A 25,903-nucleotide genomic window follows, 5' to 3' on the forward strand; every position below is an offset into this window, starting at 1 on the left:
TCTGGATCCAACTCTATGGATGGATGTGAACATTTGTATTAAATGCAGGATGTATTTTAAGCCAGGCACAATAGAAGAAATTCTAAAATAAAAGACTCTGATTAAACATTTCTTTTTAATATAAAGTCAGCAGTCGTTATCTACCTGGCTTTTGAAAACCAATTATTTTAACCATCTCTAATTCATGCCAGTGTACAAGTTAGTTCTAATTGACTTAAAGCACACAATGAAACAAAAAATTATCACCATTTTGTAGAACTGGGTGGTGGCTGCTGTTATTACATTGCATTGATATCCCACTTTTTCCCCTTCTTGTGAGCTTTCTTTGATCCATTTTATTTTCTCAAGAACATCTGCATAAGGTTGGTTAGGGTGAGGGTTAGTGAGTGGCCCAGAGTCACCCAGTGAGTTTCCAGATCTCTTCAGCCCCCACTTCAGGACTTCAGCCTCCATGGCACACTGGCTCTCACTCTATTACTTCGGCTTAATGAATTACCCATGTTGTAAAGGGGAGGAATAAACTGTCAAGCTCCTTAGCAATTATTGTTGCATGTTTATCTGGCCATTAGAGAGTATAATATCTCTCATGTCCAATGTTTAAAATAGAATTAGGAAGCTCTGAGGGATTTGCCAAATGTAGAGGGGAAGGAGGTACAGCTGTTTAATCCTATTTATTTCAAATTCCCTCTCTGCTGTTGTTGTATCTTCAAAGCTGCTTTCAGTCCCACAGTGAGATGTGTTAGAGTGTTGCTTTTCCCTTTAGGTAATTTGTCCTGTAGCAGAAATAATCGTCCTGACAGTGATACAAATGTTGTGGGAAATTGGGGAGGGGGCGCTGGCAAGACCACAGTTTGGTGCTTTCAAAACCGAACATTGCTTAGAAATCATTAATGGGCTTAGAACATGCAATAGTACCAAAGAGCTTCACATTCAGTTAAGTAATACTAGGGGTACTTATTGCTGTAGTATGGATATTCTGGAAACTAAGGCACAGCATAAGTTTTTAAAATAAATTATAAGTTGCTGTTACATGTTAAGAGATAACAGTTGGAACCTGTAACATACTGGCTGCATTCACATGTCATACTAAGCCAGCTATCCTTTCTTGATGAACTGTGATATGAATGACCTGCGTGCTGACCCTTTCACCCTTTTCCACCTTCACATAAGATTATAATCAAACATGGCTTGATAAGTCTGGATTCCTGGTTTAAAATGACATATGAACATGGACGGTTTTGCAGCATATTTTAAGCCAATAAAAGGAGATCTTTGGCTTGGTGATTCTGTTGGGATTCAATGGGAGCTGATAACCTAAAAATGCACGTTTCAGCTGCATTTATCCATAAACTTAACTGAGAGACACAAAGATGGAATTCAGACAGTGCAACAAGTGGATTTTTGTTACTGTTGGTCTGTTGTGTTCTTCAGACACAGTCGTCCTATTTCATCATGGTATGTTTGGCTTTTAGAAACCCTAGTAGGAAACCACACCTCCACTGTGTGCATGTGTTGTGTTGTCCAAATTAGAATATCAGTTTGTGTGGTCCTGTTTTGCAATTACAGATTTATCTGGAAAGAGCAGCAACTCCCGTAGTTTTTTCAGCCATCTAGCTTATATATCCAGACTAATGAGGAAGAGGCAGGTGACACAGGTAGGGAACAGTGCTCCCTGGGATTGAATTTCAGGTGTTATGGTTGATGGGATACATGCCAACCACAAGAAGGGTGGGCAGAGAATATAGAAACGATCTGTAATGTAGCTTCTTTCCCATTCTTAACTATATCATCAACATTCTATAAGACTGGCAACTTCACAGGTGCGTATCAGGCCATTTTTTAAAAATTGTTGAGTTACAGGAATATACTTTGAATCTTCTCAATATTTATTTATTTATTTATTTTTACATTTATATACTGCTCCCATAGCCCTTCAGGACTCTCTGGGCAGTGTACAGTTCAAAACAAATATAGAACAATAAAAAGGAACCAACCATACAGTGTATACGTTAGAAATTCATACAATAAAACACAATAAAATATGATATACGCTAACAGATAACTACTTTACCAAATAAGATTGTCTTAGGCACAGCATGATAGAAACATTAACATTTCTTAAGAACTGCTGAATTAATATTTTATATTCTTAACATGTCTGATGAGTAAGAATTACTTTGCCTGGTGCTGGAAAGATAACAATAAGGGTGTCAAGCCAAAAGCTCTTCTTCAGTTTGCCACCCCCTCAGCTCTTTAGTGGGTGGTTTCCTGTGAAGGACCTCTGCAGCCTATCTTAGTGGTTGGGTAGGAAAACTCAAGAGTAGACATTCCTTCAGAAGTCCTGGTCTTGGTCCATTTAGGGCTTTATATGTCAAAACAAGTACTTAAATTGGGCCCAGGCCTCAAATGGTAACCAATGTGATTGGTAAAGAATTGGTGTAATGCGGGTTGGCAAACCAGTCCTCCTCGTTAACAAACGTGCTGCCCTTTTCTGAATCAGTTGATGTTCCTAGACCAACTTTAAAGGCAGCTCCATGCAGAGTTTGTTATAATAGTGCTACCAAGATGTTACCAGAGTATGGGTGACTGTGGCCAAGCTCTGTCTGTCCAGGTAAAACCACAGTTGCTAAATCAGCTGCAGCTGAAGGAAGTTTTCCTAGCCACCAAGTCCACTTGAGACCCAAGTGATAGCTTTGGATCAAGGAGTGCCCCCAGGCTGTGGACCCTGCCCTTCAGAGGACAGGTTGAAGGCCCTGCACCTGATCAGACATTGTACTCACTGTCAGTTACCTCTGTCTTATCTGGACTGAGTGTCAGTTTAATTGGCCCTCATCGAGTCCATTGTGGTAAGGCGCCAGTTCACTGCAATATACTGAAACAACTAACTTATTTTTATATTTATTGTTTCACTTTTGAACTGATAGACAGTTTAAGCCCTGTTAAAGAAGATAATCAAATCTTGCCTTTTCAAGTGTATAAAGAAATGAAATTAAGCACTTTCTGGATCAAGTGGGGTATATATGACCCTCCATAATGGGTAAAGATGTGAGCATTTTGACCTGCATGTCATGGTGTTTGCTGTACGGTTACATATTTATGGAATGTCTTAGTCACATACACCTGCAATCATCATGATAAGAAAATCAGTGTTTCTGAGAAAAATGCTTGGTTGTCTAGGGCCTTGGACTTTTTATCCATGAAGAATGCATGTTAAAAGTATGTCATTGCTTTCAGAAAACTACTAACAGTTCAACAATCCACAAGAAGTGTTTTGGCTGCTGGCTATAGAAATATAGAATAGTAGAGTTGGAAGAGGCCAAGAGGGCCATCAGGCCCACCCTCCTCCAAGTTAAACTGTCCCTCTCAGATGGCTGTCCAGTTGTATCATGAATGCCCCTAGTGTGGAAGAGCCCAGAAGCTCCCCAGACAATTGGTTCCATTGTTGTATTCAGGAAGTTCTTTCTGATGTTCAGCTGGAATCTGGCTTCTGGCTTCCTGTAAGTGATCCTGTTGTTCTGTGTTCTACACACTGGTATGATAGCGATGAAATCCTGATCCTCTGTGGCAGCCTTTCAAGTACATGAAGAATGCAATCAAATTTCCCTGCTGCCAGTCGTTGTCTTCTTCAGGTTGAACACGCTCAATTCTTTCAATTTCTCATAGGGCTTTGTTTCCAGTCCCTGGTTCATCCTTGTTGCTCATCTCTGAATCTTTTCCAGCTTGTCTGGATCTTTCTTAAACTGTGGTGCCCAGAACTGGACATAGTACTCCAGATGAGGCCTAAGTAGTGCTGAGGATAGGGGAACTATTACTTTACGTAATTTGGAAGAGATACAACATTTGCCCTTTTTGAAGCCATATCACACTGTTGACTGATTTCAGCTTGTGATCTACAGCAATTGCAAGATCCTCCTCACTTGCAATATTGTTGGGGCAAGTATCTCCCATCTTGTTAACAATGCATTTGGTTTGTTAATCGTAGGTGGAGAACTTTCTATTTGTCCCTATTAAATTTCATTCTTTTTTTTTCAGCCTAACAGTTCAGTCTATTAAGCTCACTTTGAATTTTGTTCATGTTATCCTGGGTGTTAGCTATCCCTCCCAATTATGTGTCATCTGCACATCTGATAAGTATTCTCTGCACTTCCTATTCCAGATCTTTAATGTTGAAGTTAAGATAACTCCCATGTCCTGAGGACCTGTGTTATTGCTAACACCTGCTCTTCTGCATGCTCATCAGCAAAGCTTTACTACCAAAAAAATGTCTGCTTATTGAAAACTTTGCCATAGAGGAACAGTTTTGGAGGAGTGGAAGAAAGGGTAAAACTTCGGTGGACATCTCAGATTACAGGAAGTGAGACGTGCTTTTGCTCAGTGTTATGCCTAGCCAAAGATCTTTGCAAAGAACATTCATGTTTTCTCCATATTTCTACACCTGGCCAATGGTAAGACAGGGAAAGGAGAAGGTGGAGTGAATAAATTAGCATTAGCCAAAATGCTTGTGAGCTGCGTCCTGGGTTATTTTAACTATAGCTGATGAAGGCCATTATGTGGCCAAACCTGAATAGAATTGGGAAGCATTTGTCTCCTGGAGGCATCAGAAGAAGCAAGGGCAGAAGGATGATTTCTACTATTTTTGGTAGAGTTTGCTAGGTTGTAGTATGCCATTTTTAGGAGCCTGGTTTTAGTGGTTGTTTTTAGGATGATTATAATAGGAAGGTTTATTTATTGCTAATATGCTTTTGTTGATATGTTGTAAGCTGCCCTAAGGATATAGTCTGGCATGATATAGATCTGATATAAATAATACTTTTGAAAAATGGGAAGTTGATACAATACAAACAGAAATTGCAGCTGAGCAATGTTGCTATTGAATGCTGATAACTAGTCTTATTAATTTGCATTCTTGCTGTTGGTTTATAAAGCCACAATTCTAAAATTCCATAGTGTTCTGAATCTAAGCCTTTAACCTAAATCTTATGGTTTAAAAGATTTCTTTTTTTTTTTCAGAGAAATATAATTGGAAACAGGATTTGAAATATTGCTTCCTGGGGCTTTCTAACCTATTAATTGAAAACTGGACTGTATTCTGACATGGAAGAAATTGAAAAATGCTTAGATCTCAGTAGTCCTCTTATGGAATGTTAAATTCTCATGAAGTATTACATTGGCAAAAGGAATTAAGTTTTTTTTTTCAGTTATTTGATTAATCTTGAGCCAATCTAGTATTTTTTTCTGACATATTGAAGATATTTATGAGAAATGTCTAGAAGATGGCATTTGGAGAAAGAAGCTATTTTTTATCTGTATATGTCAGAGAGGAAACCTGAATATATATTAGTGCAGCAAACAAAATGACATTCCTCTCTTTGCTATCATATACATAGGTCTGCTGTGTCTTAAACAGTGTGTCATACACTGATGAAAGTGATGCTAAATGTACTTGGTGAAATTGAAATCACACCCACTAAATCTGTTAGACGGCAGAAGTGGTCAATATTTTGTAGAACCAGTCCTATAAATTTCTACTAGTATCACATAAATGTCTACATTTGAGAGAGATATGTCCTTATCTGTGTCTGGAAGAAGATAAACTAGAGAACAAATTTACATGAATGATCTAGGGACAATTAAAAAATACAAATTTGTTTGAATTTACTTTTAATGTAAAGATTCAAATATAGAGAGATTTATTTGGTGCTTTTTCTTTTGCTTTAGAGTAAAAAGTAATGTATAAAGTGTTACTGTTATAATATTCCCTGGCTCTTTCCACTTTCAGATGCAAATCACCTGTGCCAGATTTCACTGTGATATAGTGCAGTGTGGGTAGAACTTCGTGCTAGAAATAAATGGATGTAATATAGAAGCCAAGCATTTTGTGGCATGGAGTAAATCCATAGACGCATGGGGCTTGTAATATTAAAATTGAGAGTGGACATAATAGTGTGTAAGCTTCTTTTAAAGCAAAAGAAGTTCTCCACTTGAAGTTACTGAAGTTCCGCCAGCTTGTTATGTATATATGTATTTAGCAGGCTGCTTTTCCACTGCTGAGTATTGCTCAAGACAGATTTTAGTGTTCAAATAACATGGACCTGGAGACTAATGTGTGAAAAGTAGGATATTTTATAACTGGCCTCTTTAGGTGGCAATGTCTATCCCTAATTTAAGGCACAGTTTGTACTTCAATTTATCCTGGCTCTTTACTCTCAAGTAAACCCACAAATAAAATAGAGGTTTCTGTATATTCAAGTGAAACTAGAGGTTTCTTGAGGTGTGTTCTTTTCTTCACTGGCTCTTGGAAATGGTCCAGCCCTTCCTTTCAAACAGATAGCATGCGCCCCTATGCTGTTACAAAACTCAGGCGGTGTGAGAATGGAAAGCAGGTGCCAGGTCTCTGTTTGCTCTCTCTAAAGACTTATCCCTGGGTACCAGCTGTACCACTTTTCTTGCTTTGAAGAGCAGGGCATTAGAACCCAGATTCAAGGTGCCCTTTCAGAGGAAGAAACAAAACTTGCGAGTCTGTCCAAGCTTGTGCATTAGGTAGTCAGTCTTTCTTTCCAGCATGCAGACTTGAGGATTCTTTGTAGTATATCTTTAGAGATCTCTCTTGTTCTGAATAGAGGGCTACTCTTGAGTATCCAGCCTTGAAATCAAGCATAGCATGATGGCTAGAGCATTGCATTATGTCTAGGAGGCCTCCTGTTTAAGAGCCTCATCAGCTCACTGGGTAGGTTCCTCCATCTAAAGAAAGAAAATTGGACTCTGTAGTGGAGATGAGCAGGATGATTATTTTGATTCCCTTCACAGAAGTGCTGGACATGTTAAACAGCTAATGCTCAAAGAGCTGGTTATTTGACCCACATTTCGTAAATAACTCATCTGTGCATGAAGTGTATCCTACAGTTTATCTAAACTCATCCAATGACAAAAATCTCAGATTATCCTTCTTATCTATTTACTGAAGGATGCAGGGTTTTAACACTTGTCTCTTCTGTTTGAAGGGAATCCATCTGAAATTTTCCAGATGTAGCCAGATTACGTTTGTAGCCTTGGCCATGTTGAGAGTAGTAGAGGCAAGTTATGGCTTGTTTGTTTTTTTTCCAAATGTTGTATGACTCCAAATACTCAGAAATTGCAGCTCTCCTGGGTGTTTCAACAAGGCTGTTAAACAGATTTATTCATGTAGGTTGCTGCCAAGATCAGGAGCAAAGCCATAAGAAGCTTTACTTTGAGGAGTGAAGAGAAATGGGAATGGAGAGCTATTCTAATCGCAAACATGTTTTGATGAGCTTTATTTTCTAGGAAAGTTAGGAAGTCAGTGGCACAATATTTCCAGTGCTAAATGTTGTGATTACTGCAAGAAATGAGGTGTGCAAATAATATACCTGATTTTTAAAATACTCATTGACATCTGGCTTCTCAGAATTCTAGAGTTTTCAAAAGGAACATAGTGGTGTTCTGTTTGTACTGCAAATAAATAAATTATTGAGACACTTAGCATTTCCTGAAGTTTTCTGTGCTTCCAGATGAAAGATGTATGGAAGTCATAAGAAATATCCTAGAAGAAAAGACTTCTCACCCCTACACCTTTCCCAGTAATCCTGATGTTATCACAATAATCAAATCCCCCCCCCCACACACACCAAACTGTCTATTGGAGGGATGGCAAATGTAGGCCAAAACATCTGGAGGGCCACACAGATTTCATCAACTCAGTTAGCCTAGTTAATGGAGAAGAATTATGGGAGTTGCAAGCCAAAACATCTGGAGATATATCAGTTGCCCATCCATGCTGAATGGCAGCAGCACATCTGACTGTCAAAGTGTATGTGTGCGCAGTGTACACACATAGGCATTGAGGAAGTCTGATGTGCTTTTCCCTTCCCTTCCCTTCCCTTCCCTTCCCTTCCCTTCCCTTCCCTTCCCTTCCCTTCCCTTCCCTTCCCTTCCCTTCAGGTAAACTGGAATGATATGAATGTGTCTTGTAGATCGTAAATTACTTAAATGTTCAAAAAAGGCACGTGGTACAATTTTCCTGAGACTGCTACACTTCAGAACATGGGGAGAAGGTTTCTTCCTTCTTATTAAATTCTAAACTCATCAAAAGCTCCCTTTACCTTCTGTGTGTATGAATGTTTGTGTGGGACATGTTTCTGTTGCACTGCCCTTCCAGAGTCCTGAAAGTGTTAGTGTAATAAATCTTTCCATAAGATACCCCACCTGCTTTCCAAAATGTTACAGTTCCAGTAACATTCTTTCATTTTGCATTCAAATGACAACGATCTATTAGTGATATTGCATGACTTAATGAGCTAAGAATTGTCCTCCACTCTGAGAAAGATATTTTCATTTTTTAAAAAAATGAAAATGTTCTGCATTGTTTTCCTGGGCTGGTGATCATTCTGTTTCCTTTAGCCTCACAACTTCAGACTGAGGGGTGGTACATGGTTCAAGGTTCCCCAGGAAGCTACGTGATGGATGACATCAGCCTGGAGATACCATCTGAATTGTCCCACGAGTCACTGCAGCACAATGACTGCCATGACTCAGAACTGATTCTTCTTACAAGCATATTCTAAATATAATGAACTCTTCCAGTCACCCAAAAGCATGTTGTTCATTTGCTTTATCATTAAATACATGTAGGCATGCCGTATTTGATGACACACGTGCCTGGATGGTTAGTTTTATGTCCAAAACCAGAGTCAGAATAGATATTGCCATGCCAGACTAGATATTAAACACAGGTTGCAGCAAAGGATAACTCCTTTTGCATGCACTCCGTCAGCATACATTGTAAGCCCTACGAACTGTATTTCCCAGGCAAGAATTTTTGCTCAACCCAGCACAATAGCAGCATGTGAGCCTGTGGGGTAAAATTTCTTAATCTCATCTGAGATAAAGCATAGAATGGACAGAATTGCTGTTCCCAGGATGGATTGACAGAGAGAAAGCTAATCTGAGGACCATTGTCTTATTAATCACTTTTTAATTATTAATTATACATTTCCTTGTATAACTGCAAGACTTGGCAGTTCCCATTGATGCATATACTGTATTAATTGCTGTTTTGTATCGCATTTTTCTCTGTGCTTTACTCTGTATTTTATTTTGTATTTTGTTGTTGTAACCTGCCCAGGGAGCCACATGGCTAATAGGACAGGTTAGAAATCTAATAAATTTTCTCTCTCTCTCTCTCTCTCTCCATCCATCCATCCATCCTTGTTTATATTGAATCAGACAAATGATCTTTTTTAGACATGTATTATATGTGGCACTGAATTCCAGTTGTCCTTCTACAAGAGGTTGTAGAAGTATGCATCTGAACGAGGCATCTTAAAGGTATTTGGTATTAGTCACCCAGTGGAGACATCGAATTATTGCTAGGACTTAAATTTTTATTTGTGTGGCTCAATCTGTCTCCCAGAAATATATGAATAACCCATCTGCAAGGAGGTAACTATTATCTCTTGGCCTTTGTGGTATGTATGCTCTCTTGTGATGGGAGTTTGAAGACATGGCAAATTAGGCATTCATTGAAAATGAAATAAAGTTTGACTTTGCTTCATCTGCTTCAGATTAACTTTTCAGTTATTACACAGTAACAATCCAGTTACTTTTTCCTTTGCTGCATGGGTAATTAAAAATACTGCTAGTGTATTTGACCAGAAATTCAGGCTTAGCTGCTGTCATGTTATACATTTAACAGAAATGTATGCATTATTTTTTTACATCCAGTTTAGTGGTAAGAATAATTTAAGACTAAGTATTGCACAAACATTAAAGATAGAAAACCTTCTAAGTCTTAGAATCTAAGATAATAAGGAATTGGGTATGTTTTCTCATTCTCTCATCCATTCTAGACTTCCCAAGCTCAGTTTGTCAAGAAACAGCCCTTTCAGTTTATATTGAAATGCATAAGATGCACGCAGTTCACATTTATATTTATTTATTTATTTATATTGCGATTTATATCCTGCCTTTTTCCTACAAAGGGCTCAAGGCAGCTTACATCATCTCTCCCCCTCCATCTTATCCCACAACAACCCTGTGAGGTAGGTTGGGCTGAGAGTCTGTGACTGGCCGAAAGTCACCCAGTTGGCTCCATGGCTGAGTGGGGACTAGAACCCAGATCGTCTGAGTCCCAGTCCCATGCTCTTAACTACTACACCACATCTGGAGATCCGTCACAGATCTTTGTTTTATCTTTGCTCCATAAGCAACCTGGATTTTTCTCATCAGTTCAATTGTATCAGCCCTAGGTTCCTCTCATATCAATTCTGAAATGGGGGGCAGTCTGTTTCATATACTTTGTGTTAGAAATATTAGCTAGATATCTGCATCATAGCACTGTTGTATAATAATTACTGATGTGTTTCCATTATGTATGTATGTTGCAGGACATGTTGGAAAATCTTTCATGCTGTGCAGAAACCCTTTTAGGATGCAACTGTACGCATTGCTTAAACAGAAAACAGTCCTACAGCTTCCAACATAGCTAGCTAAAAGTATGCTGGAGGTCATTGGATTTTTTTTGTGCCTTTATACTTTTTTCCTTTTTATATCCTATTAGTAGATATATGTGTACACCATATATAATCTGGTGTTCTTCTCTTGCCAGACTTTGTTTCTGTTTATTTCAATGAATGCACATTTTATGCTACCTTCATATTACCTTATACTACAAGAGATTTCTTGCCAGATAGCCATTTTGAATGACACACACTGAGCAACTCTGATATCAGATATCAGTTCAGATACCACAACAAGCTGCTTTGGAAACAACCCTACAACAAGCCATGAGTTCTCAGGTTTGTTTGCAAAAACAACCAACAGTGGAAAATTCCTACTTGGTTTGGATGTCCTGCTGAGCCACTCTTGAATCCTACATGGTGACAATCTACTGTGTTTTAATATTATGTGTGAACCAGGTCTACAGCCTGGTTAGGGTTAATTTCCTTGTAACGCTTCCTACTGTGGTTGTGGCCACCATTTTGAATATTTGGGGTATGGCAGGGGTGTGCTGTTGGGCATAAATCCAGCCAAACTGGGGGGTTAGTACATGTGTTAAGCAGAGTGAGAGATGAGACGGTGGGTTTAGGTCTACAAGTTCTGCAAAATTTACCCACTTGGGCTTTAACTCAGTCTACCATCATCTGCCAGGCCCCAACTGACTTTTTCTGTGAGTATAACGGAGATAGTTTCCACCATTTAGTGTGACAACACCATGCCTTTCATTCATATTTTATGGGGTGGAGGCTTCCCATGATCTCATCATTCATGTGTAATCCTCCCAGGTTTTACCATTGCTGCTTCTGTTTTTCTTCTTAATAGACAGTCTTCTCAGGTGCAGATTCTTTTTTTAATTATTATTTTCTGAAGAGGTGTGGTTTTGAGCTACCTGCCCAACATACTGTTTGCCTCACATAGCTCAGCATGCATTCATTTTGCAGTGAGCATCATTGTATAACTCTTAACTTTAATTGCAGTTTTAATTAGCACTAAGACATTAATCATTTGCATATAATTGCATCTGTACCTGCAAGTGCATGAATTTCAGCATTCGAACTTTATGGAATGGGGAGATAGACTAGTGGGAAAGTGGAACAGAGATTAGTACAAGTTGAAATAGCCCTTTGCTAGATACAGAAAGACTTTCAAGAAACGTCAGGGACCTCTTGGATACCTTGGGCTTACCCCGTTGGATTGAAATCATGCCTGCTAGCACCACTAGGCAAAACCCATGCCATGTTGCATCACTATAGCTCCATGAGAGAAGGATCGGACCAGTCTTTTACCTTGAGAGTAGCTGGCTTTGGCAATGTAGAGGCAGTAGGCTGTATAGCCCTTAGCCGCTGGAATATTCCTGCTTGGCTTCCTGTCTCAACAGGAAAGCTGTGCTCTGTTTAAAGATGTCTGCTATTTAAGACTGACTATAGACACCATTCTTTGCAGACATTTAAGTTTATTACAATTAATTAATACATTTTAACAAATGCAAAATAACTGTGGATTCTACATTCCTAGAGTTTCCTTAGTAAGCATGCCAATGTTCATATGCCTAGGTTTCACAGTCTTTGAGCTATGGCACTGGCACAGACATTATCTTTTATTATGGTAGGTAATACATGTATACTCTGCCCTTCCTCTAAAGAGCTCCAGGTAGCATAGATGCCCAACCTGTTGTATTCTCACAACAGTCAAGTGAGGTAGATGAGGCTGAGTGGTCCAAAATAACCAGTTACAAGGTTACGTGGCTAAATAGCACAATGATGGCAATCCAGGCAGCTCTCAGTGCTAGTCTAACACTCTCTAACATGTGTATAAGGTTTGTGCACTGACTAGAAGAATATTTGTGCTTTGACAGGGCCTTCCTATTGCTGCCTGGATTGTGCTATTACTGGATCTATAATCTGCTATTTAAGAAGCTCATCATTTAATTGTTTCATTCCCTTATCACTTGCTGCCTCAGGTATGGTGCCCTTACCTGTTGTGCCTATTTTCAACAGGTAGGCTAAGCTAAATCTTATTTTGCCTTTCAGCTCAAGTTCAGACATCATAAGAGATCTTGAAATTGCTGGGATGTGTTCAGGCTCCTCGGATAAGTAAGTGTGGTATAAGGCCATGGTTTTCCATGTTGCACAAGTTATTGCTTATTTATTTTTGTCAGTTAGCAGGAAACATAGCTAATGTAATTGGGAAACCAAGCCAACAGGTGTAGTTTGGATCCTTTCCAAGTGATGATTGAAGGAGGGTCATAGAAAATGATGCTTGTGCTCCTCTTCCCTCAGCCCCTTCGGCTTTTCCTGAGGGCCGGGGACTCTCCTCAGTGGAGCTGGGCTGTGGTACAAGAAACGAAGTAAGTAATGGGAGAGTTGACAAAAATAGGTGGAGGTACTTTCTTTGAGAACAGCTGCAATTTGTAGCAAACTCCATTAACTACAACCCTTCCTAATGTAGAAAGTCCTCAGAATAAGCTCTGCTCATAGTCCAGTAGAATGTACTTTGTTGTAACATTGAAGAAGTCTAGTTCTGGCTATTCTGATTCCTTCTACTCCATTTGTTTTTAACATTGTTTGAAAATCTCACAAATCTAATATATCATCTTCTTAGAGAAGGATACCTTGGACAGCTACAAACATAATTTGAAAAGGGATGAAATGGAGCTAAACTGTAAATTATTTTTTGTTGTTTCTTACTTCTGAAGTGCTGAAAGCAGATGTGATTTGTTTGCAACTGCTCATGGCAATGCAGATGCCTTTAAAAACTTTAAAAACTAAAATACCTGGTTTAGAGGTTTAATCTGTTCTCCAGAGCTGTCATTTGGATAAAAAATATTTCACTGGGAAAGTGTTAAGAGAATAGTTTGATTAATTCTCTTTCTTTATATAGATCAGCAACTAATCCAAATACAAATCTTTGGACTGCAACTATTCAGTAATGAAATATTTATATTTATTTTATTAAACACTTCTAGGTATTTTACAATAATACAAATACAGTTTCAGTAAAATCAATAATACAAATCTAATGAATACTCCCAACACAGCAGAAGATACATCACACTGAAGGGACTAGGATAATAATCAATATTAAAAGGACTAAGATAATAAAACATGAAATACTCAAACATTTAAAAATGCTTTAAAAGATTTTGACTAAAACTTGAGAAAGTCTGCCGGGAATGAATGGGATAAGTGTTATGGTTGGCTGGGAGAAATTCCCTGTCAGTGGGAATGACCTCCTTACCTTCCCTGCCCACCCAACTAGCCAAAGCACTAGAATTAGCATTCAACTCAATGTTGGGGATTTTTTAAAAAACCTGTTTATTGTTTGAGGTAAAACAAGATAAGAGTGGAAAGAAGGGTTAAAAGAAGAAAGGTTAACGGAGGAAAGAAAAAGGATGCTGGAAAACAGCAAGTACAAACAGTCTAGGAAGAGCCCATCTCTTGTCTCACAAGACTCTAAAATCTGGTTGCACCACTGTTAGAGAAACTGAGAAAGCCAGCCCTGTCGCTACTGTAATTACATCACTGCCTGACGGGCAGCACAAATCCTGGCAGGGAGACAGGTGAGAGTCTCAAAAGAGGACCCCTAAAATTTTCCAAACCTCATCTTTTTATTTCTCCCCAAACTGGTCAGCTGACTACTGGGGTGATTGTCAAACCCCATGCCAACTCCAGCAGTGTGAAATAAACTATTCAGCTCAGCATACTCTGGCATCCTTGGGCTGTTAGGGCTTGATAGCCTACAGACACCCACTGTTGCCTTCAGCCTTAAGATTTCTAGGTCCCCTTCTTTAGGTTTAGCCAGCTGGCCCTATTCCCATCCCTAGAGGTTTTTTTAAAATTCTCCCTCTCTGTTTTTGAGTGTGAACTAGACTAGTTTTTGTCTCTTTACAGTTGAGATGGAAGAAGGGAATATAACAAATATCTACTATTAATGGAATGTTAATACCAGATGGCCTATTTGTCTTATTTGCTTGGCCTCCTCCCCTCCCCTCCCCTCCCCTCCAGAATGTAAGCTTGCAGGCAGGGACTGTCTTGTTTTTATGTTAAAAAAAATCCTTATAAAGACCTTATAAACTAAAGAGCAAGTAAAAATGATTAAATGAAGTAAAATAAAAATTGCCATAAGAATCCCTTTCCATTTTTTTCTCAAAGCATTCCCGTATACTTGAAATTTGCTTTCACTATTTGAAAAGAAAAATTCTAGCAGCTGTTAAAAGCATAAGAAACCAATTTGCTATCCATATGGTAGCAAATTTTTTAAAAGAATCAATAAAAATAACAATGGATCTAGTTTCACTTCATTGCTAGAGATAATGCTGATTGGTGGTAGGGAAACTCACATGTGACGTGTGGCGCTGTATTGATTTGTACCACACAGTATTTATTTATTTATTACAAACATTTCTATCCCATCCTTCCATACAAGCGCTCAGGACGGCTTGTTTTTGCTAGTTACGAAGTCACGTCCAACCCATTGCGATCCCATGGACAACATTCCTCCAGGCCTTCCTGTCTTCCACCCTTACACAGTATAAAATTAAAATAATACAATAATAAAACCACAATGGTTAAGAACATATAAAACTGAACATTATCAGCTAAAAAGAAAAGGAAGGAGAAAATAGAAAATGCGACTGTGGGAACAGAGAAAAAAATGTTAAAACATCAAAAACTTGATTATTAAAATGATGGTGGAATAAAAAGGTCTTCACCTGGTGCCGGAAGGAGTAGAACATTGGCACCAGGCGGACCTCTCTGGGGAGTGCATTCCATAGTGTGGAGGAATGTGCTCCCCATGCACTGTGGAGAAGCCTCTCCTCTGGGTAGACATCCTCTGTACTTGCTTCAAGGAGGGTTCCCTGAGCAATGCCTCCTTTACTGATCTTAAGGGGTGTGAGGGCACATACAGGAGGAGGTGATCCTTCAGGTATTCTGGACCTAAGCTGTTTAGGGCTTTATAGGTTAACACCAGCACCTTGAATTGGGCCCAGACTTCCATTGGGAGCCAGTGTAGCTGTTGACTTGAAAGAAAAGGCAAACCAGCAGCACAGCCCAAGGCCTTAGCCAATGTAAATTGATTCTTGTGACAATGCTTGAAAAGACTTTGATTCAAGCTTACGACGTGAAGAGAAATTGAACACAAATTACTTAGGATGGCAAAAGACAAACAAATATAGCAGTAGCATTTGAAGTGTTTGACTCAATTGAGATTATTTTTCAAATTGTCCAAAATGGTTATAATGTTAATTCTTAGAACTTTATTGCTTTCAATTGTGGTGTTCTATTTCTTTGTGAGGGGTGGTAGTGATGAAACAAATGGACAGTGAAGCTTTATCTAATCACTTAACAACATAGCAAAAAAATGTGGAATTACTTACTGTGAATCAAACCTTGTACATTTCACATAGAGCAACCCCACCTCAGCCATCACAGAGGCAAGTTGATCTGATGCCCAGATAACGCGTTCTTCCCAAAGATTGTCTTGCCCTTCCACCTTAACCAGGACATTGTCTTACCTGCCTTCTTTGTTATTCCATCGAATGCTATGGAGTCCATCCTGCAAGCTCTGGACATATGTAGGGCCCTTTGCCTTCTCTCACAGAATGCTTCCATTGCTCTTAGAGGTTCTTCATCAGCCATGGTGAAAGGTCCAGAGGTGAGCTCATCAGCTCGCAGCAGCTTGCATACTGGAAGGTTGAAACCATCACGCCAGCCTACCAGCTCACGGGTCTGTAGATCCCTGAACAATCCAGAGCACAGTCTATGATGGCGATGGCCACCTCAGTGGCTCATCAGGCTGGCATCCGCTTGCAGGACCTCTGAAAGGCGGTGACATGGTCCAACCCATCGACATTCTTCAAGCGTCGCTGCCTCAGTGTCCATGCCAGACAAGACTGCTCCTTTGGCAGAGTGGTCTTTCCTTTCTACTGAAGATACCTCCCTACTTCTCTGAGATCCATGAGCTGATCTCCTGGACTGTTTCACTTTTTAATATACGAGCAGCCTGGTCCTCTCCGATGTACCACTCAGCTTCATATAATGCACATGTTCTTGTTTGAGGTTTACTTTAGAGGTGAAGTATATGTGAAAGCATATCTTTTGCATTGCTTGGTGAATATCACATGATCAGGCTGAGTATTCTCAATGAAGCTGTAATTTTGTCCTCCTTGTTCAAAATGGAAATACAAGAAGTGTTTTCAAAATGGAAATGCTTCCCTAGTTGTTGAAACATGAACTTTAAAAGGGCAGCATTCCAAGGAGGAGAAACAGGTCATCTTGATAGAAGGTGCTAAGTGTGTGGGGAGGCATGTCTGAACAGCTCCTTCCAAGTCTGCCAGAGTGCTCTGAATTCCACGGTGAAGCTCATTCTGCCTTGAGTCTGTATTGGATTGTGGCTTTGGTTTTATTTTCATGTAAAAACCCATGGATATTTTCCTTAATCAGTTGTGCACTTTTTGGAAACATATACAGTTTTCTCCTATAATTAAAGCATATCTCTACCCATTTTTCCAAATGACCCATTTTTTACATTCTGTTTGTTACATTCTATTTTACATTCTATTTGTTCTGTCAAGTGCTTTTTCTCTTGTCTTTGAATCATATTAGAAACTTGGAAATATACAGACTTGGCCTGCAGAGTGCATTGAAGTCTGTGTTCAGTTCATAAAATGTGGACTGGGTTTTCTTGATAAAAATAAACTAAAACATATATCATACCTGCCTTCTGTGTTTCTTGAAATTAAATGAAACAAAACAAAATTACCATTTTGTTAGAGGAAATTTCTAGGTCTCTCCTCCCTGGAGAAGCCCCTCTAGGATCCCTGAAAAAGCTTTCTTGGAGGTTTGGAACTCTGAATGGGATGAGCGGCAGGTCTGTGATTAGAGTGCTCCATTTACAGAAGACAGATCCTGCACCTATCCCAGTGAGTCCTGTTCTGTATGATGCATAAGCTGTATGCATATCCTTGTACTAGTTAATAGCAAAATGGAGTTCAAATGTAGGAATGTTTTTCCATCTTGTGTAGATGCCACTGTAATTTTTTTAAACTTGAATTTCAGTTTATAGACCCCTGGGACAGGGGGAAAGAACAGCAGAGTTAGGGATAGAGAGTCAGTGTTATGCAGTGGTTAAGAGTGCAGGCCTGGGATTCAGGCGATCTGAGTTCTAGTCCCCGCTCAGCTGAGCCATCTGGCTGACTTTGGTCATTCACAGACTCTCAGGCAAACCTACCTCACAGGGTTGTTGTTGTGGGAATAACATTGAGAGCGGCAGAAGGAGAATGATGTAAGCTGCCTTGAGTTCTTCAAAAAAGAAAAAGGTGGGATATAAATCTAATAAATATTTATGAATCATATCCTAAGAAAATTGTACTTTTCTTTTTTCCATAAGGTTTTTGGAAGTATTTGATCATTAGAAGCTGTCTTATTCCAAATGAAAGTAATTCATCAGCTACCAGTTTCTTCCCAGGAATAGAGTTACCATGCTCACATAGTCATCTGTGGTATTCATGAAGGTTTATAAATCTTGAAATAGTACATAAGGAACTTTTATTTCTAGTATTCAGGATATCATTCAATGCATAGATTGCTACAGGCACAATACTGATAAATTCATGTTTAAGGACCATCTTTATTTTAGTTCCATGTAAACCTAGAAAATCACCTGAGATTTAACTGAAGAGAAGGATTATTCTGATTTCTGGAGTATATATGAAGGTTATTATATTTGACTCTCATTGTTACAGAGTCTGCAGTTTTGCTGGTTTGTCACTGCTTTTCTGTAAATCTGGTGATGCAAGCATTGCTGCATGTCCCTTCTGTGTCATTTTTTTAACCAAGTATTGTTTTTGCATGTGCTACTTTTGTTTACTAAAATACTGTTCTTGAAGTAGCAAACAACATTGTGATCAGAAAAGATGAAAGTTTAGCGTGGCAGAAATTCAAATGGCATTGAACACACCACAAACACCATGCCACTTATGTCTCTGCGAAATCTATTTCTGAACATGAGACCCTTCAGAAGAGTATTTAAGCGGGATATAAGATGCAAGATGGGGAAGATGCAATCAGAGGGGGAAATTTTAATTTATGATTATTATTATTTAATTTATTGTTGTAAGCCGCCCCGAGGCTTCGGCGAATGGGGCAGCATAAAAATGCTTTATTAAATAAATAAATAAATAAATAAATAAATAAATAAATAAAATCCGCAATCCTTCCATGTTTGCATGGCAATACCTTTAGTATGCTAAATTTCACTTCCAGTCATGGCCCAAATCCATGTAGACATCTCTATAAAAACATTTGATTGACATTAAAGTCTGTCTAAATTATGAAATGTATTACCACATTCATTTTGATAGCTTGAATATAGTTACTTTCCTGTACTCAAACCCTTTCAAAATCCTTGAAAATTGAAAAGACACATTTTGCAAGACGTCACTACTTGTGCTGTCCAAACCAAGGCAACATGGCTTGTTGAGGGAGAAACAGCCCTCAGATAATCCATGGTCAGCTGTAGGTTTCTTTGAGGATTGTCTCCTATTAGCTGTTTTAAGATTCTAGATTACCTCGTTAATTAGTGCAGCAAGCCACCCTTTCTGGGTTTGCAGGACAACAGTAAGCTGTATCCGTGAGGTTGGTGCCTATCCCTCCAGCATGTGTACCAGGTGGAATAAGCCACTGTGGTTTATTTCTCCAATTCTGAACTGGGTCTGTCTCAGAAGTGGTTTTGCTTTTGGAAGTGCTAGAATTGTTTGTATATTAAAAACAACAACAACAACAACAAAAGGCTGCCTTTCTTGTGTGTAAAAAAGTTTCCCAATTAGCTTGTTTAATGGGTGTCACATGTTAGATTATTTAAAAGCTTAGGTTATTTTTAAAGTACTTGTAATTTAAAATAAGGGCCATCAACACAAATTAATGCAGTGTAGTTTGACATTGCTGCACTTGTCAAGTAATAGATTTAAGTGACTCTGGTTTACAAGTTGATTACTAAAATTAGCAACTTTAGGTACTGCTGGGGTGAGTCAATTAGGAACTGATGAAATAATTATGTTGCAGAGTTTTTAAACATTTTCCTTTACGTTTCATTTATTCCTACATTTTTAATATTCTATTTCAGCTTCAAATGACACAAACACTACATTCTGGGATCTCTGTGCTGTATGGATGGCAAACTCATTTCAGATTAACTCAAAAACCTTTGAAACCTGTTTTCCCCTCTCTGCAGCCTGAAAGAGTCCCCATCTCTAGCACATTTGTTTTAGTGTTCCTAGGTAATATCGAATTAGAAAGAAAATCTTGAAATTTTCCTCACTAGTACTGTCAAGGAATGAATGGTGACTGGGTGTAGTGCCTCTTCTGCCAGCTTCACACCTCCTTCTCAAACAACAGCAACAAACCTTACTTACCCTACAAAGAGCAGAAAGAAGGAACCACTCGGGGCAAGCAAGATGTGGGAGGGATGTGCTTAGCATCTCCTTAATTGGCAAGTATGTCTCTGAGCCTGGTCAGGAGTGTAGTTTCTCTGCTTTTGAAGCTGAAATGGCACTGACTGTTATCTCCTACCATGGGGCATGGGATTGCAAGTTATTTTCGATATATAAAGCAGAATAAACTACAGATTCCATTCTCCCTGAAAGAACAAAGCCCTAAGGTTGCTCAAGTCCGGTTTTCCCAGTTAAAAGGAGACCTTCCTCCTTTTGGTTACATTTGAAAAGTGAGAGGCAATTTGGTGAGAGGCTTGCTTTTTTGAGCTCAAAGTGCTAAGGAAAAGATTTGGAGTTAGTGCTGTGAAGTTAGGGCAGGATCCAAGATTGCCCTGATGCTCCTATGTTATGCCAGAGGGAGCCACACATGTAGCAAAAGGAGGCTAGTGCATAATTAAGGAACCCTGGAACAAGTCAAACTGAATGGGACAGGTATGTTGCCTCTGAGGGAGATGGTTGCATAATTTTCTATTAAGTATTTTTGCCATTAGTGTTGGAATTTCAAGATGCCGCATTCCATTTCAGTGCCAAGGTTCAGCCCTGAAGTGCAATATGAGTGAAGCTTACCTCTAAGTTAGAGGGGTTAGTGTTAAAGGACATGTTTAGACATCCTGATGATTTCTTTAGAACTAAATACGTATTATGTTTTTTAGCTGTAACAACCTATTTGTTATAAATTATAATGGCCTCTTTAAACTAAGCACATGTTCAAACTCATTGGGAGATGTTGATACCTGGGTTTCTTCAGTTCTGTAGACACTTCCGGGACATATTCCAACTTCTTGCAATCACTGTACATTAATTTGGCTGCTTTTCAAAGAAAATTAAGCTCTCTGGTCATGATAAGTCATTGTTCCAGAAAAAATTGGCTTAATTTATTTAATCTCAGGCTAGGCTCCACAAATAAAACCAAATCTTAAACTAATCTTCAAACATTTCAGAAAGGACAATCAACCTACCTAGCAAATTAGAAACATCTTGGCTCTGCGCAACATGACCTCCAGGGCTCTCTTTGAATTCTATCCAACACAAATAGCAGCTGCTCTATTTTGTGTAGCTGAAATATTTGTGTGGTCTATAATATGAATTTGTAGGGGTATTCACTTAATTGGTGTTGCAGTTTCCTTTACTCTTTGATGGACCACATTGAACAGATTCAGACATTACAACAAGCCATGATGGAAACTGCAGTGACATGGTTTGTTGTTATGTCTGAACTCAGCAGCCATGGTAAGGGTGGTCTCTGTGGAACCCCACAGAGAAATAACAGTCTGTTCTATGGTTTCCACCCTTCACCATGGCTTCTTTTCACATCTAAGCACAGAAATCATGTTTCCTGGTGGCTCTCGTGTCTTCCAAACAGATCTGCAGAAGCTACTCTTGTCTACGGCCTTCACTGTCCAGGTCTACCTAGCTATATTGCTGACTTGCAGCCAGCAGCGTTCTGATTGGCTGCTCTGTGCTTTTCCCCCTATTTCTGCATGCTGCATTGTGCAGCAGCACCTCCAGCAGCAACATCCATGAAGAAGGCCCTGCGTGGCACTGCCTCGTCACTGCACTGTACTTAGTACACTGCCTTTGCTTTGTGCACAGGGGCGTTCCTCTCAAAAAAGCTGCCTCATACTCGGAAGCTCACAGGCAGCATGTGGGACATATCACGAAGGGCCCGTGTCTCCTGCTCTACGTCTCACCCACATTTCTGCTCCTATCTTGTCCCTGACAGTCCTTGAAACTGCTGACAAGCCCAGCTGTCCCATCACAAAGACTGTTTGAAACAGCCAGCCAGAAAACGTTCTTGGGCAGATGCCAAGAGGGGCACTCAGGAAGATCTCACTGGCAGGGTTCACTCCTGCCATCCCGAGCATGGGTAGCCATGCTGATGCCCTCTACGTGCCTGTCTTTAGGGGATGCGTGCGCAAGTCCCATGCAGCGGGGAGAAGGCGGGATGCCGGTGGGCATGCGGCTGTGTTGTCACAGAGCAAGGCAGCAGTGAGACTGCTGCCCTAGTATTACTCTGGAGCAACTGTTAATCTAGTAAGCGAGTAGTTCTTGGCTGGACTGAAGGGGAAAAAAGGCAGCTGGCTGTGGCCACACCTGGAGGAGCGTGTGGACCAATAAGGGAGAGGCAGGTGATGCAGGCAGGAGCAGTGCGCTCTGCAATTAATTTTCAGTCGTGGGAGCTGATGGAGTATGTGCCACCATTTGGAGGAGAGTTGGAAGAGGGTGGGAGCCACTCATGCCTGGAAACCATTTGCTTGTCTGAACCCTGACCCTAGATAAGATAAAATGCCAAACTGTGCAGGTGTCGCATGGCATGGTTTAGTGTGTGTGTGAACACAGCCACTGGCATACGGTACGCTAAGGTACTGGAGTGAAATGTCTGGTTTTAACTACCTGTAGTTACCTGATGATGAGCCTCTGTTTATTTGTCTTGACATAAAATGAATGGACTCTTCCAAGTAATTTATGTCAACACCAGCTTTTACTGCCACCCTTTGAATTAAAGTACTTTAATTTTAATTATGAAAGGGCACCAGCTTTTGACTCTGCAATACTACGTGATGTTGCAATATAATTCTATTAGGAATGACAGGTTTGGGTACCTTTCTCCTGGAAATAGGCAGTGACAAGCTGTGGTGCCGGAATGGCGTGGGGGGGTGCCGAGTTGCATTGAAACCCCTACTTGGGAGTTATAGGGTAGTGCAAATTCAGCAAGCATGGGTTCTGTGGGTGTTAAATAGCACTTGTATAACCATAAAACAAACAATGAGTTATGGGTGAGTTGTTTAAACTTAGCAGAACCCATGTTCACCGGTTTGCATGACAGCAACTCCGGGTTGAAAATGGTGCTGCGCATTTGAACAGCTCCACAGTGTGAGACAGGTAGGTAAAAGGCATGCTAGATGTAGGGATGATGCAGGCTGATCTTGAAAGCAAAACAACGTGTGTCTTTTCTATCAACTCTCACTGCCCCACAATTGGGAATGAAAGTGGTGGTTGCTCTTGGTACAAGGTCTGGAAGATTTGGACTCAGATGGGGAGGATGGGCCCTGGAAACCAGCAACCCTGGACTTTGAGGTGGGAAAAGTGTAGGGGTTTAACTCAAGGCTGCCCCCCCTGGATGCCCTCCCCTGGGGTTCAGGTGGACTCTGAAAATAGCCAGGATCTACCACCAGGAGGAAGCGTGGAAATGAGCTCCAGCAGCCAGCAGAACCTAGTACGACTCTTGATCCCATGATGACGCATTGGGAGAGAAAGAGTGGGGTGCTGCACAGGCTTGCCCATCTCCAAAAGGGCCCTCCTGGGGGATGGGATTCTCAGTAGTTGCTAGATGGAGTTCAGTGAACTGCTCTGTGTATGCTCACGGACTCATTCTGTGAAGATTGTGCTTACTGGATGTCCTTTAGAGAATAAAGAACTTCTGCAAAGGAAGGGTCTGTTGCTTTGAATGTGCGAAGGGGGAAACCTAGCCCCTAACAGCAATCTTCTTAATTGCATTTCACTTTGAGCAATGTTACCGTTGGCTGTTCTTGTAGCCTACATGTACAAAAGTGCTTGCACAGAGGAAGTGGTTTTGAAGAGCTAATTTTGCAGTGGTGCGTTCCACAGCTCTCCCCTTTTAAAAGTGTGTTTTAATTAATACAGCTGTATTGATTTGGGAACACATAAAACCATATTTCTTATTCTGCAGTCAAATGTCTTGCTGTAAGGAAAGGGTCATGTTGTGGAGCACGTAAAGGGGAAAGGGCAGGCACTAGTAGGGAAGTCAGGTGAGCATCAGAAGGAACTTCCTGGCTGTTAGAGCAGTACAGCAATGGAACCAAAGACCTGGGCAGGTTCTGGGCTCTCCCACACTGGAGGCAGGGCAGTCAAGTTGCAACAGAAAAGGCATCTGGGAGGGATGGCCCAACTTGGACGCCAGCACTCAGCAGGGGGTTGGGACCAATTGCCCTTTGGCCTCTTCCAACTCTACTATTCTGTCATCCAATGTTACCAATGAAGTTCTGAGGGGAAATCATAGTTGTGAAGCAGCAGGGGAAAGGGAACTTTTCTAGCATGTTATTTGTCACTCTGGGATGGTCTGGGATGACAAGCGTGCAAGACTTATTCTCAGTAGTCACTCAGCAATCACATTCTAATAGCAAGCAAAGGTGGCTTCTTACCAGGTTACAACATTGAGGCACTAGTATCTTCCTATTAGGGTTATCATGGAAGGAAGGAAGGAAGGAAGGAAGGAAGGAAGGAAGGAAGGAAGGAAGGGTCTAGTTCTAGTTTCTCAAATGATGTGGCAATGTTCTGTGAAAAAGTATCATAATAGGGCTGTTTATTCTGTTACATGTGTTTGGGTCAGGATGCATTATGGTGACTGGTTCTTCAACTTCCACCCCTGTACTCTGGTGGGCTTCTTTAAGATTGTTTCAGCCAAAATTAGACTGCTAATCAACTTAATATTGTTTGATGAAGATACAAGATGTAAATATGTGTTATACCTAAAAAAAGATATGTGGAACAAGCAGAACCTCTAGGGTGGATGGTGCTGGGAAGAGGAAATGTTTTTATGTATTGGACAATCTTTTAAACTTGACTGGCTGCTTCTTTTATGGAGGGTAATCTCTATCATAGCTGTTTGCTACCTTTCTTGGTATGTTCCCCAAACACATCTGGAGTTCTTGTGTTCATGTTGGCCTGATATTTTCAAATTTTAGACCTTAACAGAACAATATACGAGTAAATTATGGAACCTTTGGGGCATAGTCTACATCCAGGGTGCTGATTATTTATTTTACTACATTTTCATCCTGCCTATTCACCAATGTTCTATGGGTTTCACAAAACAGAACTTAAAACCATAAAATGCAGTATCATAGTTAGACCTATGTAATCCAGTGTACCCTGCTGGATTATACTTTTAGTTCATTGTTAGAAATCCAGTGTTACAAGAATTGTGTGGCAGAATTTTAGGTTTCTCTCACTTGTCAGTAAGAATGATAAAATTGTATTCTGCTTGAAAAATGGTGGCAAATAAACTTTTAAGTCCAGTAATATCACCTGGGAAATAGTTGAATGAACATTGAATGGAAATGGAAAACATGGATAAAAGTTAAATTGTTTTGCTTTTCACCTTGCATGGCAAATATGCTATTTTATGGAATAATAATTTTGATCTCCGTCAGCTCTACGATAATCGAGAATGCAACAGCCTTGTTACGTCAAGGCTGAGAATTGGAAAGGATTCAAGAGAGCACTGCAAATAAAGGAATCACGTACAAGAATGTATTAAGAAATGTTAATCTTCCAGGAAAATAATTACTGTTCTTGGCAGTAATTTAAGCAAGCGCTAGATAATCATCCATAAAAATATGTAAAATTGGTTCAGCAGAATCCCGTGTACTTACTTAGAAGTAAATCTCACTGCAGTTAGTGGCACTTAGCTCAGGTAAGTGCATATAGGATTGTAAAGTCGGTGGTTGGTTGGTTGCATTTTTAGCCAGCCTCATTAGCCACATGGCTCCCTGGTTGGTTTAGCAAAGGAGAGATCATATCCATTTGCTATAAGAGACGGGCTACTTTCCTTTTTCACTGAAGAGCCTAAATGCCAGGCAGTTTTACACAGCCAGACTTGCATCGGCAGTACAACATCACTGAGTCTATTGAAAATACATCAGTATGGGTGAAAAAGTTAGGTATGGAGTGGGCAAAAATGAAATCCCCTGACCATTTGGACTTCACCTCCCAGAATCCCCTGCCAGCATGGCCCATGGTCAGGAATGCTCTCAGTTGAAGACCCAAACATCTGGAAATCTACTTTTCTCTCTCTCTGGTTTAGGCTATGCTTTGGTTGCTTGTTTTTCTTTTCTGTAGTGCTTTGTGTTTGTTTATACCCAAAGAATGATTCATATG

The 25,903-nt window shown here is 40.0% G+C and overlaps 1 protein-coding gene across 11 annotated transcripts in view; it reads left to right on the forward strand.

Annotated features, from left to right (window-relative positions):
• The window catches only part of RAD18 (RAD18 E3 ubiquitin protein ligase), a 121,150-nt gene that overhangs the window by 79,425 nt on the left and 15,822 nt on the right, over positions 1-25,903 (forward strand). Inside the window, exons 12-13 of one of the 11 annotated variants that reach the window (XR_006416789.1) lie at positions 12,543-12,859; positions 15,920-15,966. The exons of 1 other annotated variant lie outside the window; for it this stretch is intronic. Coding sequence is in view for 9 of the 10 variants with exons in the window: in XM_044451970.1 (XP_044307905.1) it covers positions 12,543-12,605; positions 16,134-16,278 (208 nt within the window). In the remaining variant the exon portion in view is untranslated. Of the gene's footprint in view, positions 1-4,156; positions 4,288-4,309; positions 4,710-5,010; positions 5,112-9,240; positions 9,932-12,542; positions 12,860-14,402; positions 14,921-15,919; positions 17,226-25,903 lie in introns of those variants that run through there. 9 more of the 11 variants (XM_044451970.1, XM_044451972.1, XM_044451973.1 and 6 more) reach the window with 9 other exon arrangements.

The sequence above is a fragment of the Varanus komodoensis genome, unplaced genomic scaffold (genome assembly GCF_004798865.1).
Source record: "Varanus komodoensis strain SLA01 unplaced genomic scaffold, ASM479886v1 scaffold6_4, whole genome shotgun sequence".
Classification (NCBI taxonomy): Eukaryota; Metazoa; Chordata; class Lepidosauria; order Squamata; family Varanidae; genus Varanus; species Varanus komodoensis.